At 42.2% G+C, this 13,516-nt stretch overlaps 1 protein-coding gene across 4 annotated transcripts in view; it reads left to right on the top strand.

The window, feature by feature from the left end:
- Positions 1-13,516, top strand: part of KDM2A (lysine demethylase 2A) — a 96,671-nt gene that overhangs the window by 70,430 nt on the left and 12,725 nt on the right. For all 4 annotated transcript variants that reach the window (XM_058526285.1, XM_058526281.1, XM_058526282.1 and 1 more), the window contains 3 exons: positions 874-1,000; positions 2,552-2,946; positions 12,037-12,120. In XM_058526285.1, coding sequence (XP_058382268.1) covers positions 874-1,000; positions 2,552-2,946; positions 12,037-12,120 — 606 coding nt within the window. The remainder of the gene's footprint in view (positions 1-873; positions 1,001-2,551; positions 2,947-12,036; positions 12,121-13,516) is intronic.

Raw genomic sequence — 13,516 nt, 5'->3', positions numbered from 1 at the left:
AAGCTAAGAGTTGCTAGTGGGGAAAATACTCAGTCTCGTGTCCTAGACTGGACATAGCTTGAGAATGAGTCTCTTATTATGTAAGGACATAATAAAATCATATAGCTTTGTCTCATGTCCTGTTTTTCCATTAGAGTCTTTGTTCCATGGCCTTCTGATTCAGGGTAAAACTATAGTAAAGGGAAGAGTGCTTGGCGTGTTTTTGTATCCTAAGATCCCTAAAACAATTTTCTCAATTAAGTGTATCATGTCTTACTCTACCATTTTATTCTCTGTCCCAAAACTGCTTTTTGATGCTTTTCCACTCAACCAAGATAGCTTCTTGGTGGTTCTAAATGGTCTTTCCAAGTACCTTTTATCTTTAGTGATTGTTTCCCAACACCAACATTTTATAGGTTGACAGATCCACTTAAATTCCTTTTTTTGTGTGTGTGAGGAAGATCAGCCCTGAGCTAACATCCATGCTAATCCTCCTCTTTTTTTTTGCTGAGGAAGACCGGCTCTGAGCTAACATCTAATGCCAATCCTCCTCCTTTTTTTCCCCAAAGCCGCAGTAGATAGTTGTATGTCATAGTTGCACATCCTTCTAGTTGCTGTATGTGGGACGCGGCCTCAGCATGGCCGGAGAAGCAGTGCGTCGGTGCGCGCCTGGGATCCGAACCCGGGCCGCCAGTAGCGGAGCTCAAGCACTTAACCGCTAAGCCACGGGGCTGGCCCTCCACTTAAATTCTTGCTCCAAATGCCAACCTAGGTTTGTAGGTCAACTAGAGAGAGTTTTTCATGGGTTAATTATTTGAAGTGATTTAGTTTGTCTTTTTATCTCCTTGAAAATTGTTGCCAGCTTGCTGTTCTCATTATTTTGTTCCTGTGTAGGTTCCAAATAAGTTCCGATATCCGTTCTACTATGAGATGTGTTGGTACGTGTTGGAACGTTATGTGTACTGTATAACCAACCGCTCTCACCTAACTAAGGAATTTCAGAAAGAGTCCCTCAGCATGGGTAAGTGTTCTGCCTGCATGAACTTTCAGGACACCCTGCAGGACTGAGGGTGAGGCCAGGAATGTTCAGTAGGCTGTTACTCAATAGCTTTGTTTTTATTTTTTATCTTTTTACTTACCTAATTGGAAGTACTGAATTCATTCATTGGAGTTGAACACTGTTACAGCTGATCTCTGACCCAGATGTGAATTAGTAGGCTAAATGAAATACTCTGGATCTTATCTTTGAGTTAGTACTTAGCTCCTCAAGAAAGATGATCAGTTGTCTAATATATTTTATTGTGTAAAGAATGGTCTTTGGCACAATAAAAACTAGGAATGTATCATGAGAATAACTCTTACTGTATTCTAGGCACTGTACTAAGCAGTTCATATACATTAAGTTCTTATTATTACCTGTGAGGTAGGTATTATTATTCTCATTTTATAAATAATGGGAATATTAAGGTTCAAGGAGATTAAAAAACTTGTTCATGATCTTATAGTTAATAAGTGGGAAAGCTATAGCTTGAACCAGGTTGGTAAGACTCTAAAATCTATATTCTTAACCTCTGTGCTTTAATGTTTCCTCAACTTCTATCAAGAGAACTATTTTATTGGATGGTTTCAGTTATACATTTTTAGGTTGTTCCATGTCTTAAAGTGGAGAGGAGCCAACATTGTAATATCCTGTGGTCACATGTTTCATGGAGTCTTCAATCCAAGCAAGATACTTTTTGCTTTAGCTTTTTCCACTGAGGATAGTTCATTTTCTCATTTGAAGATAAAAAATGCTCATCCAATACATGAAAGCACAATACAGAATTGTACATACAGCATGATTTCAATTTTATTTAAAAATTCATCCAATCATAGTCAAGCACATATGCATAGAAAAAGACAGAAAGATAATCTATCATACTGTTGAGTTGTTATACAAGGGTGGTGGAGGAATAAGGGATGACATTTATTTGTTTTGCACCTTCCTGTATTTTATAAATTATTAATAGTAAAATGTATTACTTTCATAATTAAAGACCAATGAACATTTAAAAATTCTTTCATTAAAACTTTTATTTTCAATTTGTTTTGGCTATCAAAATCTTCCTTTTAAAAAATATACACTTTGTTTTTTTAGCTGTGTTGCTAGGATTTTAGTTTCAAAGCTTAATTTTATGACCAAAACTTTGAACAAAACTACTTTTTAAATATATGTGCTTTATACTGTCTACTTTTTATAAAGATAATGAAATCATAATCCCAAATTGAAGTTTGAACTTGAAGCTAATTTTCATAGGTAACTTATTTCTAGGACACAGTTCAAAGACTGGGCCCTTCTGAATCTTTTGAAAATCCAATTGACCTTTACCTCAGTTGTCCTGCTAGCTCAGGATCCTACCTTTACTGATTTTCAACAGTAGACAAATGGGTTGGAATAAGAAGAGAGACCATTTTTAAAATGTGACGACTTCATCATTTATAACCTCAAAGCCCCTCCCATGCTACCTATTTCTCTCATTGATCACATGGCCAAGTGGCGTGTTCTTACTACATGTTTTCTTCGTACTGGCAGATTTAGAGTTAAATGGGCTGGAGTCCGGAAATGGAGATGAGGAAGCAATGGATCGAGAACCCCGGCGCTTGAGCAGTAGGCGCTCTGTCCTCACTAGCCCTGTTGCCAATGGGGTCAACCTGGATTATGATGGACTGGGCAAAACCTGCCGAAGTCTTCCAAGTCTGAAGAAAACCTTGTCTGGGGACTCATCCTCTGACTCTAGCCGTGGCACCCACAATGGCCAAGTGTGGGATCCCCAGTGTAGCCCCCGAAAGGACAGGCAGGTGCATCTTACCCATTTTGAGCTTGAAGGCCTTCGCTGCCTTGTAGATAAGTTGGAGTCTCTGCCACTGCACAAGAAATGTGTCCCCACAGGGATAGAAGACGAAGACGCTCTCATTGCTGATGTGAAGGTAAGCGCTGGTTATGTTATGTGACAGCTACTGATCTGGCTAGGGCAGTCAGTTTGTAGATTCCAAGAGAGAAAGTACAGAAATTTTGGATAATCTCTGGTTCAACCAGAGAGAAGTTAATATGTGCGCGCGTGTGTGTGTGTGTGTGTGTGTGTGTGCGCGCGCGCGCTGCACAGTGTTTCAGTTCCTAAAGTGAGGTTAGGTCCCTGTTATGAAAATACTAATGTTTGTATATTCAGTTAGGACTTAAATTTAGTCCTAAAAACACAGATTTCAGGCTGACCCTAAAAATAAAGGAGAACCTGAGAAGGTATTTGTGTTAAGAAATATTACTTTAAACAAGTTACCCTCAGATAAAGAGGCATGTTTTAGAACATAAGTGGCCGGTAACAGTCTCTAGCAGTCTCACCCCAAGCAGAGTGAGAGGAAAGAAATTGCTCTATGTTGGGTTATGTTGAGTAGGTTTAGCATATTTACTTTCAAATTTAAGTATTAAGTATTAAATTTACTTTCAAATATAAGTGTTAAGACTTAAAAACATTGGGGTAACTTCTGAGAAAATTGTCATTTTAAACATGATCCATCCTGTTGCTATCTCAGGTTTCTTCATGTTGTCTATTTTTCTTCTTTTTCAAGAGGTCTCCCAGCATTAGTAATCTTCAGACCCTAGCCCAGCCTTCATGTATTGGTCTCAAGGAAATGAATTTATTTTTAAGGAATCCAGATTTGAGCTGTCTGAACTGGACAAAGTTCTTTTATGTCTTTCCTCATAAGTAACCATTAATATGAACACCAAAAAGCATGAAGCTGGGAATAACAATTTTCTTTTTAATTTTTTTTTTTTTAACTTATTTATTTTTTTCCCCCGAAGCCCCAGTAGATAGTTGTGTGTCATAGCTGCACAGCGTTCTAGTTGCTGTATGTGGGACGCAGCCTCAGCATGGCTGGAGAAGCGGTGCGTCAGTGCGCGCCCGGGATCCGAACCCCGGCAGCCAGCAGCGGAGCACGCGCACTTAACCACTAAGCCACGGAGCCGGCCCACAATTTTCTTTTTAAGTCAGTGTTTGGAACTATGTTTTGGGTACAGGGCATTGGGTATGTGTATTAGAAAGCTAGTTCACAATTTGTCGTGTTATTTTTAGAACCTGTCATATAGATTATTTTAAGCCACAGAAGAATTCATGGGCAGTAATTTTATGTGACCTTAAGGAAGGTGGGCTAGTATCTCATAGTAGGTCTTTTCCATCCCTGATTCCTGGTTCAGGTTTTTCCTCAGCCGCCACTAACCAGTTGAGAGGCTCCCTACCTTCTGCTAGCCACCTCAGGAAAGAATTCCAAAGTCTGGAAATAGGACCTGAACTTTTTTTTCTTTTCTTTTTTCTTTTTACAATTGACATTTTAATTATATCTTACTGTTTATGCATCAGTGAAAACGTGAAAAATTAAAGAGGCTGAATAGGGGTTGTAACCTGGTGAAGTTGGTCCTCTCCTGTAGTGACAGAAGCTAGACAGTTGATTTTATAGTTTGGTTTTATAAGGTTTGTTCTAGAAGAAGCAGGTGGTATCTTTGTGGTTTGTATTTAGGGGAGGAAATGACAAAGTTTGCAGGTAGGTGTGGTCGTATTTCTGTAATGATTAATGTGCATACAGCAAAACAAACTTAGCCATACTTTTCCAGACTCACAAACTAGATCCCAAACTCCTTTCCCACCCTTGAGTGAGCAAAGGACATTTAAATTTTTTCTTTTCCATTGTAATAAGACATATAATTATATTTTCTTGAGAGTTTGAGTGTAACATCTTCACATCTTTCTTTTTTTCTACAGAAGTTTCTTTTTTCTTTTCTTTTCTTTTTTTTTGGGGGGGGTGGTGAGGAAGATTGGCCTCGAGCCAACATCTGTGCCAATCTTCTATTTTATATGTGGGCCACTGCCATAGCATGGCTTGACGAGTGATGTATGTCTGCGTCCAGGATCCGAACCTGGGAACCTGGGCCACCAAAGTGGAGTGCACCAAACTTAACCACTATGCCACTGGGCTGGCCCCAAAAGTTTCTTTTTTATGTAGATATTCCATCATGGATGCATATGGGAAACATTAAATTGTGACTTTGGGGACTTATTAACTTGTATAATTGCCTTTAGAAACCCTAAGAAGAAAGATTTCTAAGTTTATATCTCACCAACATTCTTTTGGCCTGGGTATCTGTATTTCTAATTAATGAAAAAGAAAAATATCTTTTCGGTCCTAAAGGATTTGACTCCACTGAATCCGGTTGTTTAGGAAGCCTTTTATAATCCACTAATCAGTTGTACACGGTCAAGTGTCATGATAGAAATACACAAATACCCTTAACTAAAGTAGTTAAATAGAGATATTTGAAGAGGCAGAGTGGTAGGGGAAAATGTAGAAAGATTTTGGTCAAATATTAAGCAGAGTAAAAGGAAGCAGCAAGGAGGGGAATGAGTTAAGAAGAGACATCTAAAGAGGACTCGTACTTAGCATTATGAAAAGTGTCTAGAGAGAGCTTCCCGTGTTTATCCAGAATCATGAAAAACATGGCTGCCATCACTGGCTAAGAGAGAGTGGCATAGAGACCAGAGCATGAGGAACTAGTGGCCAGTAGGATGACTGCATAGGCTGACAGTGTTTGAATTCTCCCTGCAGGGGCTTGTCCGCACCACACCTTCTCTTGTTTACCCAATACCATAGTCAAAATGCAGCTGTTATCAGAAGACAGCAGATTTAGATCCCAGCTCTACAGACACTTTCACTTAAGATCGAATGGAGTAATTATTCCTACATTTGACCAGCTGGGTTTAATCTGAGCTTCAGATAATAGTGAGTTTAGAGCTTGACTACTTCAAGAATCTGAGCATCACCCAAAAGAAAAAAAAGCATTGGGTTGAGTAGGTGCCGAATCACTGCACAGCTGGAGACTGCAGTGCTGGAGAACTTGGTGCTTGTAGCACAGAAGGCTACACTGCAGTGGAGGACAAAAGCAAGCCCAGGGTTTACCCTTCCTGCAGAGAGAAGAATTGTTTCGTGTAGCCTGTATGGCTCTCACAAATAACTAGCAGAAGAGATGAGATGAGATATCCGTAATTACATATTGCCTGGAAGAAAAATCAATTTTAGTGATATGGTAAAGGAGCTTTGAAGATTCTAAGATGTTAAGTTCTACAGTGTTGAAGAAAGAATGTAGAATTGGAAGGGGATTAGATGAAAAATGGGGCATTAAAAAGTGTTGATTATTGGTAAAGTTCAGGGGGAGGTAATCAGTATGTGTAAAGTCCTTTTTGAGAGAGGTGTGGGTAACCTTGACTCCTAAAAGTTTACTAAAAGGTAGGATGGAATTCTCTCCTACTGTGAGATACTCTTGGATTTCTAAAATTGAGAAGTTGTGTCCTTGATAGATGTTGAATAAAGAAGCAAGACCTGGAGCAGTGTGTATATAGTACAATCCCATTCACGTGAGAAAAAGAGTCTCTGTATGTGCGTGCATGGAGGAGGGGCTGGAGAGGGCACATCGACTGCTGACAGGGTCGCAGCAACGTAGGGTCGCAGCAACGTGGTGGACGTCAGCCACAAGACTCTGAGTTTTTAATGAGACCTTATTGTTTTGTTACTATTTATTTTGGTAATAAAGAAGCTTTTTATATATATATATAAAGAAGCTTTTAATATATCAATATTTTTAGCTACCCAACCCACTTAATGAAACAAATTCAGTATTGTTGAATATTATTCTACTTTCCTGTTTTCTCTAAAACATTTGATAAGCTTAGCAAACATGTGACTTTTGGGCAAGATACGAGATCTGTGAAAGCCTATTTTCTCCTCTGTAAAATAATATCTACTTCAGTGGGGTGGTTGTGAAAATTAATGAAAATGTAAAATGTTAGTAAAGTACTTAATAAACAGTATCATTACAGAAAAAAATTTTTAGATGTTACAAATCTATGAAATTCATTTATTTCACCACTCCGCATAGTGCCTGCCAGGAACCAGGCTGAGTGTTGGGGTAAATATGCAAACATACCGTGGACCAAGCCCTCAAGGGGTGTACCATCCACTGATGGAGAGGCATGTAAGTGGGCTAAGAAAGTAAGTGCGTTCCAGGTGTACAAGTGCTGCCCGGGACACTGGGCGCTGAGCCAGCACTGAGGGCAGGTGGTAGATTCTGTCCTGAGGGAAGGAGGTGCCAGTCTTCTTAACTCACCAGTTAATAATCTTTCCTGTTAGATAATACAAATTGACTACTACAACATTATATAAATGGTAAAAGCTCTCAGCTTATAAATTTCAAAATTGATCTTTGTAGTGTAATAGAGTACCACTGCCCTGATCTAAGATTCTAACATTTTAGTTTTTAACTATGATTTAAAAATTTGTACTAGGCTCCATCCCATGAGTATGAAGGGACTGAAGCAGAGAGTTATGGTTTCAAATAAATACAGAAACACTAACCAGAAATTTTCTTCATCTGACACTTTGGGGATGATTCTGACACTAATGAAGAGAAGAACTGGTAGTGGACCCAGTATAATTAGATCTTAATCCATTAAGTCAGATTAGGGGGGGAAAAAAAGCAACCTATAGAAATAAAACTTCATTTGCGGTTTTTACTGACAAGATATTTGTAAAAATTCACACATTCTTACTGAGTAGCAAGTTTTAAGTAATTGAATTCGGCTATGAGGTATATAAGGTTAGGTTAAAATAGATGTAATTCTTTAAAATATTTTCATTATATTCCTGTATTATGTAATGTCATGTTCTTACTAATTCTGATCTTTGTTGCCTATCTTTTATTCTAAGTTAATAGGAGAAAAAAGGCCTTGTTTAGTTTGTGATTTGGAAACCTACTTGGAGTGAATTTCCTGGTGCCCTGTCTGGGTGTTGCCCTTTCCTGGTGGCCTCTAGAATTTGCACTTGCTGCAGCTTGCGCTTGTACTTTGTTTGGGAATAATATATTTCTCTTAAGTATTCATACTTTATCATCCCTCTAGGTTAGATAGCACTAAGACCAAAATAAGAATTTTCCAAGAAGACCTCTCACTGTTAAGGGAAGTTTTTTAAACATAATAGGTTGATTGCACTCTGAGTCTTAAGATAAAGTGCAAACGAGGGGTTTAGGATTAGAATGACCATATAAACATTTCCAGGAAGAGCTCAGCCTAAGAGCACAAAAGTCCCTCCTTACTGTAAAAATTAAAATATGCGACCCCTGGCAGCAAAGCCCCCGCCCTGAAGAAAGCCTGTTAGGCTACTGACTGTGCACCAGAAACTCACTGAAACAACTGTCCTGGAAATAAATAAGAATGTTTCCAGTGGTAAGAGCTAGGTTCTTCATGGCCTCAGAGGTTTATTTCAAAGCAGCTTCTGTAATAGCCAAAAGGTCCAAGTTACATTTGTGAGAGTCTAAAAATTACATAAATCTGAACTCAACCTATGGTACACCTAGCCTGAGAGAGTGCCTGTTCAGTCTGAGCTTCACCCTGGCCATGGATTGGTGTATGGAGAGTGAGTAACATGCGTCACTCGAGTGGCTGTCAGAAGTGACATCAAGGTGTCTGACAGGATGCAGGGCTGGCTGCTTCATCTAGGGAATATCAAGAATGAGGCAGGCAAAACAAACGACTAGAATAGGAAATGTACGGGAGTGCTGTGTCCTGAGGGTGGGGTAGTCTGAGGGGCAGAGTCAGCATAATAAGTTATGGTCCCAGGAGACCGGCAGATGTGGAGTTGGCAGATGCGCATTCCCTGGCTCCCTGCAGCTGGTTCCAAGGCAAGAGAGTAAAGCACCTTGACCTGAGCTCGCGCCTCAGCTAGCTTGACTTGGTCATAGTGGAACTGCTAGAAGAGCTGCCTAGGCGTTTCTGCTACGGTGGTGGAGCTTCCAGTCGTAAGCAGAGGCAGGCATCTGTTGTAGAAGTAGTTGATATTAAACAGACATATTGTATTGACTATCTCAATATTGGTTGAAATGTGTCATTCCTGAAGGTTTTTCTGGAAACATGTATGCTGGTTCTGGATTCTGGGCCTGGGAGAGCGGCAGTGTGAGGTTCAGGTGAAGCAGGTAACTCCCGAGGCGCTCAGCTCCGGTGCCTGGCAGCATCGAGACTGAACTTCGGGCCACTCGATGATGTTTTCCTGAGAACGGGGAGAAAAGTGTGTGTGCAGTCAGCGCGAGAGAGCACTGGCTGTAACAATACGAGGTGACCCTGAGGGGAAGGGTGTGGACTGAGACAAGGACAAATGCAGGACCAGATGCTGAATGGGTTAAAGCCTTCCCTTTCGCTGGCGCCTTCCGAAGTCGGCCAGCGGAGCCCTCAGGGGCCGGCCCCGGGTTCTCCTATTGCAGTGGTGGTGGGAGGGAGAAGGCGGGGGCGCGGCCCAGCTCACCTCCCCGGGCAGGCTCTCCTCCAATCAGCGAGAAGAGAGCGGTTGCCGAGCACACCCCCTCCCGACTCTGCAGCAGGACGGCTGGGCCCTCTGCCTGACTCGCTCACTCGAGCTCAGCTCCCCCTCCTGCCATCTTCCGTTGCAAAGCATTTCTGGGAGCTGCATGTGGGTGACGCAGCAGCATTGTTCGCAGGCACAGGAAGCCGCGGCTGAGCTGAAGGGCTTGAGAAGGAGCTCAGCGCACTGCACGCTGCTCTCTCTGGGTTGCCTGAAGGGTTATAGCCGGACTGCCCTGCCGTATGTACTCTGGGAGATTCCAGAATTTTCAAGTAAATCGGGATTTTCCTAGAGGCGGAAAACCTAACTCCTTCAGCACAACTTCCAGTACGGAAAACAAAACAAAGACGCTGGGGAAACTTCAGCCAAGAGCCTCGGCAGCTCCAGAGCGACCAGAAACACAAGGTCAGGCGGGCGGGCGGCAAACCCTTTCTGGTGTGGGGTGTGCGTAACTGTGGGGACTTTGTCCTGGCAGAGAGACAGAAGAACTGCCCGGGGCCAGCCCAGGACAATGCTTAGGTGACTCTGTTGAGTGAGCGTCGCTGCACTTGTTCACAACCTCACCTGGTGGGATGTGCTTTTGAATCAGGTCGCTTGGCTTTTGGGAATCCTTTTCACTTCTCTGCCCAGCCGCCACTGTTCTATTCCCCTTCCTGTGATGTGCGGGGTGTGGGCTTGTGTTTGAATGTTCTCCCGAATGCCAGGAGCCTAGATAGGCGTCAGCCTTTCCGCACTCCACCCCCGCTCCCCGTCCCAAACCCCCTCTGGTGAAGGGTGGTGGCTTCTTTATATGGTTTCTTGAAGGGCCTCAGCTGGAGTCTGCCTTTTTTGATGAAAGCAGGGCGTGCTTGGTTGTATGGCCCCAGTGAAATAAGGCTTGGAAGGAAATCTGCGTTTCCCTCCACACCCACACAGACCCCAGGAACTGAGTCGTGTATATGTGAACAGCTGCCCCCGCCACCTCCACGCAGACACAGTTTCTCCACTACCCTTCCTACCCCCCACAGAATCTTTCAGGTAGAATTAGACTGCTTCGGGTGGACAGTTAGGCTCCTTTTCTACTCTTAACAATCGCGGATCTTTCTGTGCGGTCTGGTTTGCTGAAAGTGGAAAGTCCCTGTTTGTGGACAGCTCAGTGCTCTTAGGCAGAGGAAATGGGCAGAGTCCTGCTCCTCGGCAGTGCGAAGTGGGGGAGGGGAGCTGTGCGCTCCCTAGCACTCATTCTGAATGGACCTGAATTTTTCACCCTAGGGAGATTAGGAGCCGGTACCAGAGCCTAGTCCCACGTGGCACCGCACCCCGCCTCTTCACCCCCACGCAGTGTGGTGCTAACAGGAGGCTCCAGAATAGGGTGCCATAGCAACTGGAAGTAAATAAAACGGCTGCAAATGAAATCAGTTTGGGGGGAGGGTGAGAGGCATCTGGAGACTTGGCAGAGGGGATCTTTGGAGGAGCTTCATGGGTATGAGTTAAAGGGTCTTTCTGAGTCCTGACTGGGATTTGGAGCATGATCCTTAGGTGAAGGATGAAATTGCTTGTTATGAGATTGCTTGGTAGAGAAATGCCTCATGCTTCAAAAGTCCTGGTGTCTAGATCCAGAGTCCACAGGATTATGCGAATGATTATTAAAGATGGCCCGGGCGTGCTGACCTGTCCAGGATCAAAGTTTAGTTTTCGCTGAAACAGTTAACATCCTGTACACACCTAAAGAAACCAGGAAGGATCATGTAATTTATCTCCTGGATTTGTGTTCTTTTGCTCTTGCTGTTGCTTCAGGACTCATGAGGTCAGAGCAAGAGGGATTTCATTCTGCTAGAAGGTTTGAGATTCAGAAATTTCTGCCTAAAACATAAAAGGTTTGTTTCAAAATAACACTCAACCAATGTGATTCACTTAAGTGGCAGTTTCTTACCGTAGCGTTGTTCATTAAGTCATTCAAACTAGATTGGTTAAAGCGATGAGAACTATTGCCCTTTAAGATTGTTCCTGCTCCTTTTATAGGAATAAAGGCAAATAATTGACCGTGTGTGTGTGTGTGTGTGTGTGTGTGTGTGTGTGTGTAAGTGTAAGAGAGAGGGATTTGAGATTGAGATTTCTGTAATCAGCCTTAGAAGAACAGAGCCCTGGGTTGAATCAAGACATTAAGACTCTGCTGTTCATATTATTAATTCAGTATTAGCTAATCTTTTTTTTTGCCACCTTGCTGACATCTGCAAAATGAAGGCAAACTTACTATTCAGTAATATTCATTAACTGGTATAGAAAAGCAAAGGAGTGATAGAAAGTTTACTGTCGTGTATAGAACTGTGTGACAACACTGGTTGCCCCAGGAGTGAGTTGCTTCAGCATAAGTGTTAACAGTACAGTGAGTACACAGCACGGGCTTGGGAGCACAGGTAAATCTGAAGTATTGATAGTGCTGCACTAATTGGAGTTTTCTCTTTGGTCTTCGATGTCCTTGTTTTGCAGTGAGTCTCTCTGAAGGGAAACTACAGGCAGTTGCTGGCCTGCTCTTGCCCTTGTGCTTGTGGGGCTGAGGCTAGGTCTGGGTATTTTTGGGAGTGGTTGGCTCTTTGTTCACTGTGCCCTGCCTTTTTTCCCTCTTCTCTCTTACCCTACCCTTAGATCTTGCTGGAGGAGCTTGCCAACAGCGATCCCAAGTTAGCCCTCACTGGAGTCCCTATAGTACAGTGGCCAAAAAGGGATAAGGTAAGAAACTATTCTTCTTGATCTTCAGGCTGCTGAAGCATTTTGCTGGGTGACCATTATCATTACAGGAAGAAAAAGAACAACCAGAGGCAGACAGCTTTTGGTGGATTAATATAGACGGACAGAAAATCATTACTCAGTTCTGGGTTGACTCTTAGGTTAGGGTAACTGGCTGTCTTTGGAGGTGACTCTCTTAACAGGACTGTCAAACTAGGAGACCTGCCTCCAGGTTGGGATGGCAAGGTGTGCGTTTGTTCATGGATCAGTTCCTGCCCTGGCCCAGTTACTCAATTATTTTCACAGATATGATTTAAAACTAGTTGAAATAATCACATATATATTTAAAAGGCCAAAGTGTTTCTGTGTTGGAGACCACACTCTCAAGATTCCCCTTAATTTGGACTTTTCAGTATCAAATTGAAGAGAAGAAAGGAATTACCCATTAGCTAATAAATTGTCAGTTATGAATTTTCATGCTTCTTCAGTTAGGTCCTGTATAATTTTTTTACATATTGTCCTTCATCGAGGTTATTAAATAAAATAAATGATAACATTCTTATCTTAGCCATAAGTCCGGCAAATAAATTAGGCCCTTCTTTGGTGTTCCTCAGCTGAAACTTGCAGAGCCATCACATTCCAGGAGTGTTTAAGCAGAATATACAGGTGTGTAGCTGGAAGATGTCTTTAAAGAACCACCTCCTCCTTCCTAGGTAGAGGAGTCCTAAGCAGTCCCAAGCAGAGGCCACGTGAGACTGCCTCAAAACAGTTTAGTCATTTTGGCCATTGCGTGTTTTGTGTCAGAAAAGTGTTTAAGGCACAGTGGGAAATTAAAGGAGTAGAAGACTTAGTCCTTGTTCTTGAAAAGATCACTAGCGGGGTAAATCTGAGTGCTGAAATTATAATCATAGACCCGAGAGAGTTATCTCACACTTCAGTATTGTTGTGGTGTCTGCCCTGTACCAGATTGTGTGCTTGGATTCAGAGTAATAAAGAAATAAACATCTCACCCTCCAACAGTTTACTGTCTTCTGTTCTGAGTAGTGATATTCAGGGTAAGGAAATACTGGAGGGCCCCTGGAGTGACTTTGGTACATAGAAAGCTTCAGGGAGGGGTGAATCTTACAGCTCAGCAGAATGAGAGGGATGTGGCTGAAGTAGTAGCCTGAGGGATTGGCAGGCTTTTTCTGTAAAGGTAATAATAGGTAGATAATAAATATAATAAATAAAGATAATCAATAGTTATGGTTTTGCAGGCCGTAGAGTCTCTGTCGAAACTTCTCAATTCTGACATTGCACATGAAAGCCATAGACAATACATAAACAAATAAGCATGGTTGTGTTCCAATAAAATTTTGTTTACAGAAACAGGCAGTGGGCAGATTTGCCCAAAGGCCAT

This window comes from Diceros bicornis, chromosome 31 (genome assembly GCF_020826845.1).
Source record: "Diceros bicornis minor isolate mBicDic1 chromosome 31, mDicBic1.mat.cur, whole genome shotgun sequence".
Classification (NCBI taxonomy): Eukaryota; Metazoa; Chordata; class Mammalia; order Perissodactyla; family Rhinocerotidae; genus Diceros; species Diceros bicornis.
The sequence above is the reverse complement of the archived record's forward strand: the minus strand, read 5'-3'. Positions and strand labels throughout refer to the sequence as shown.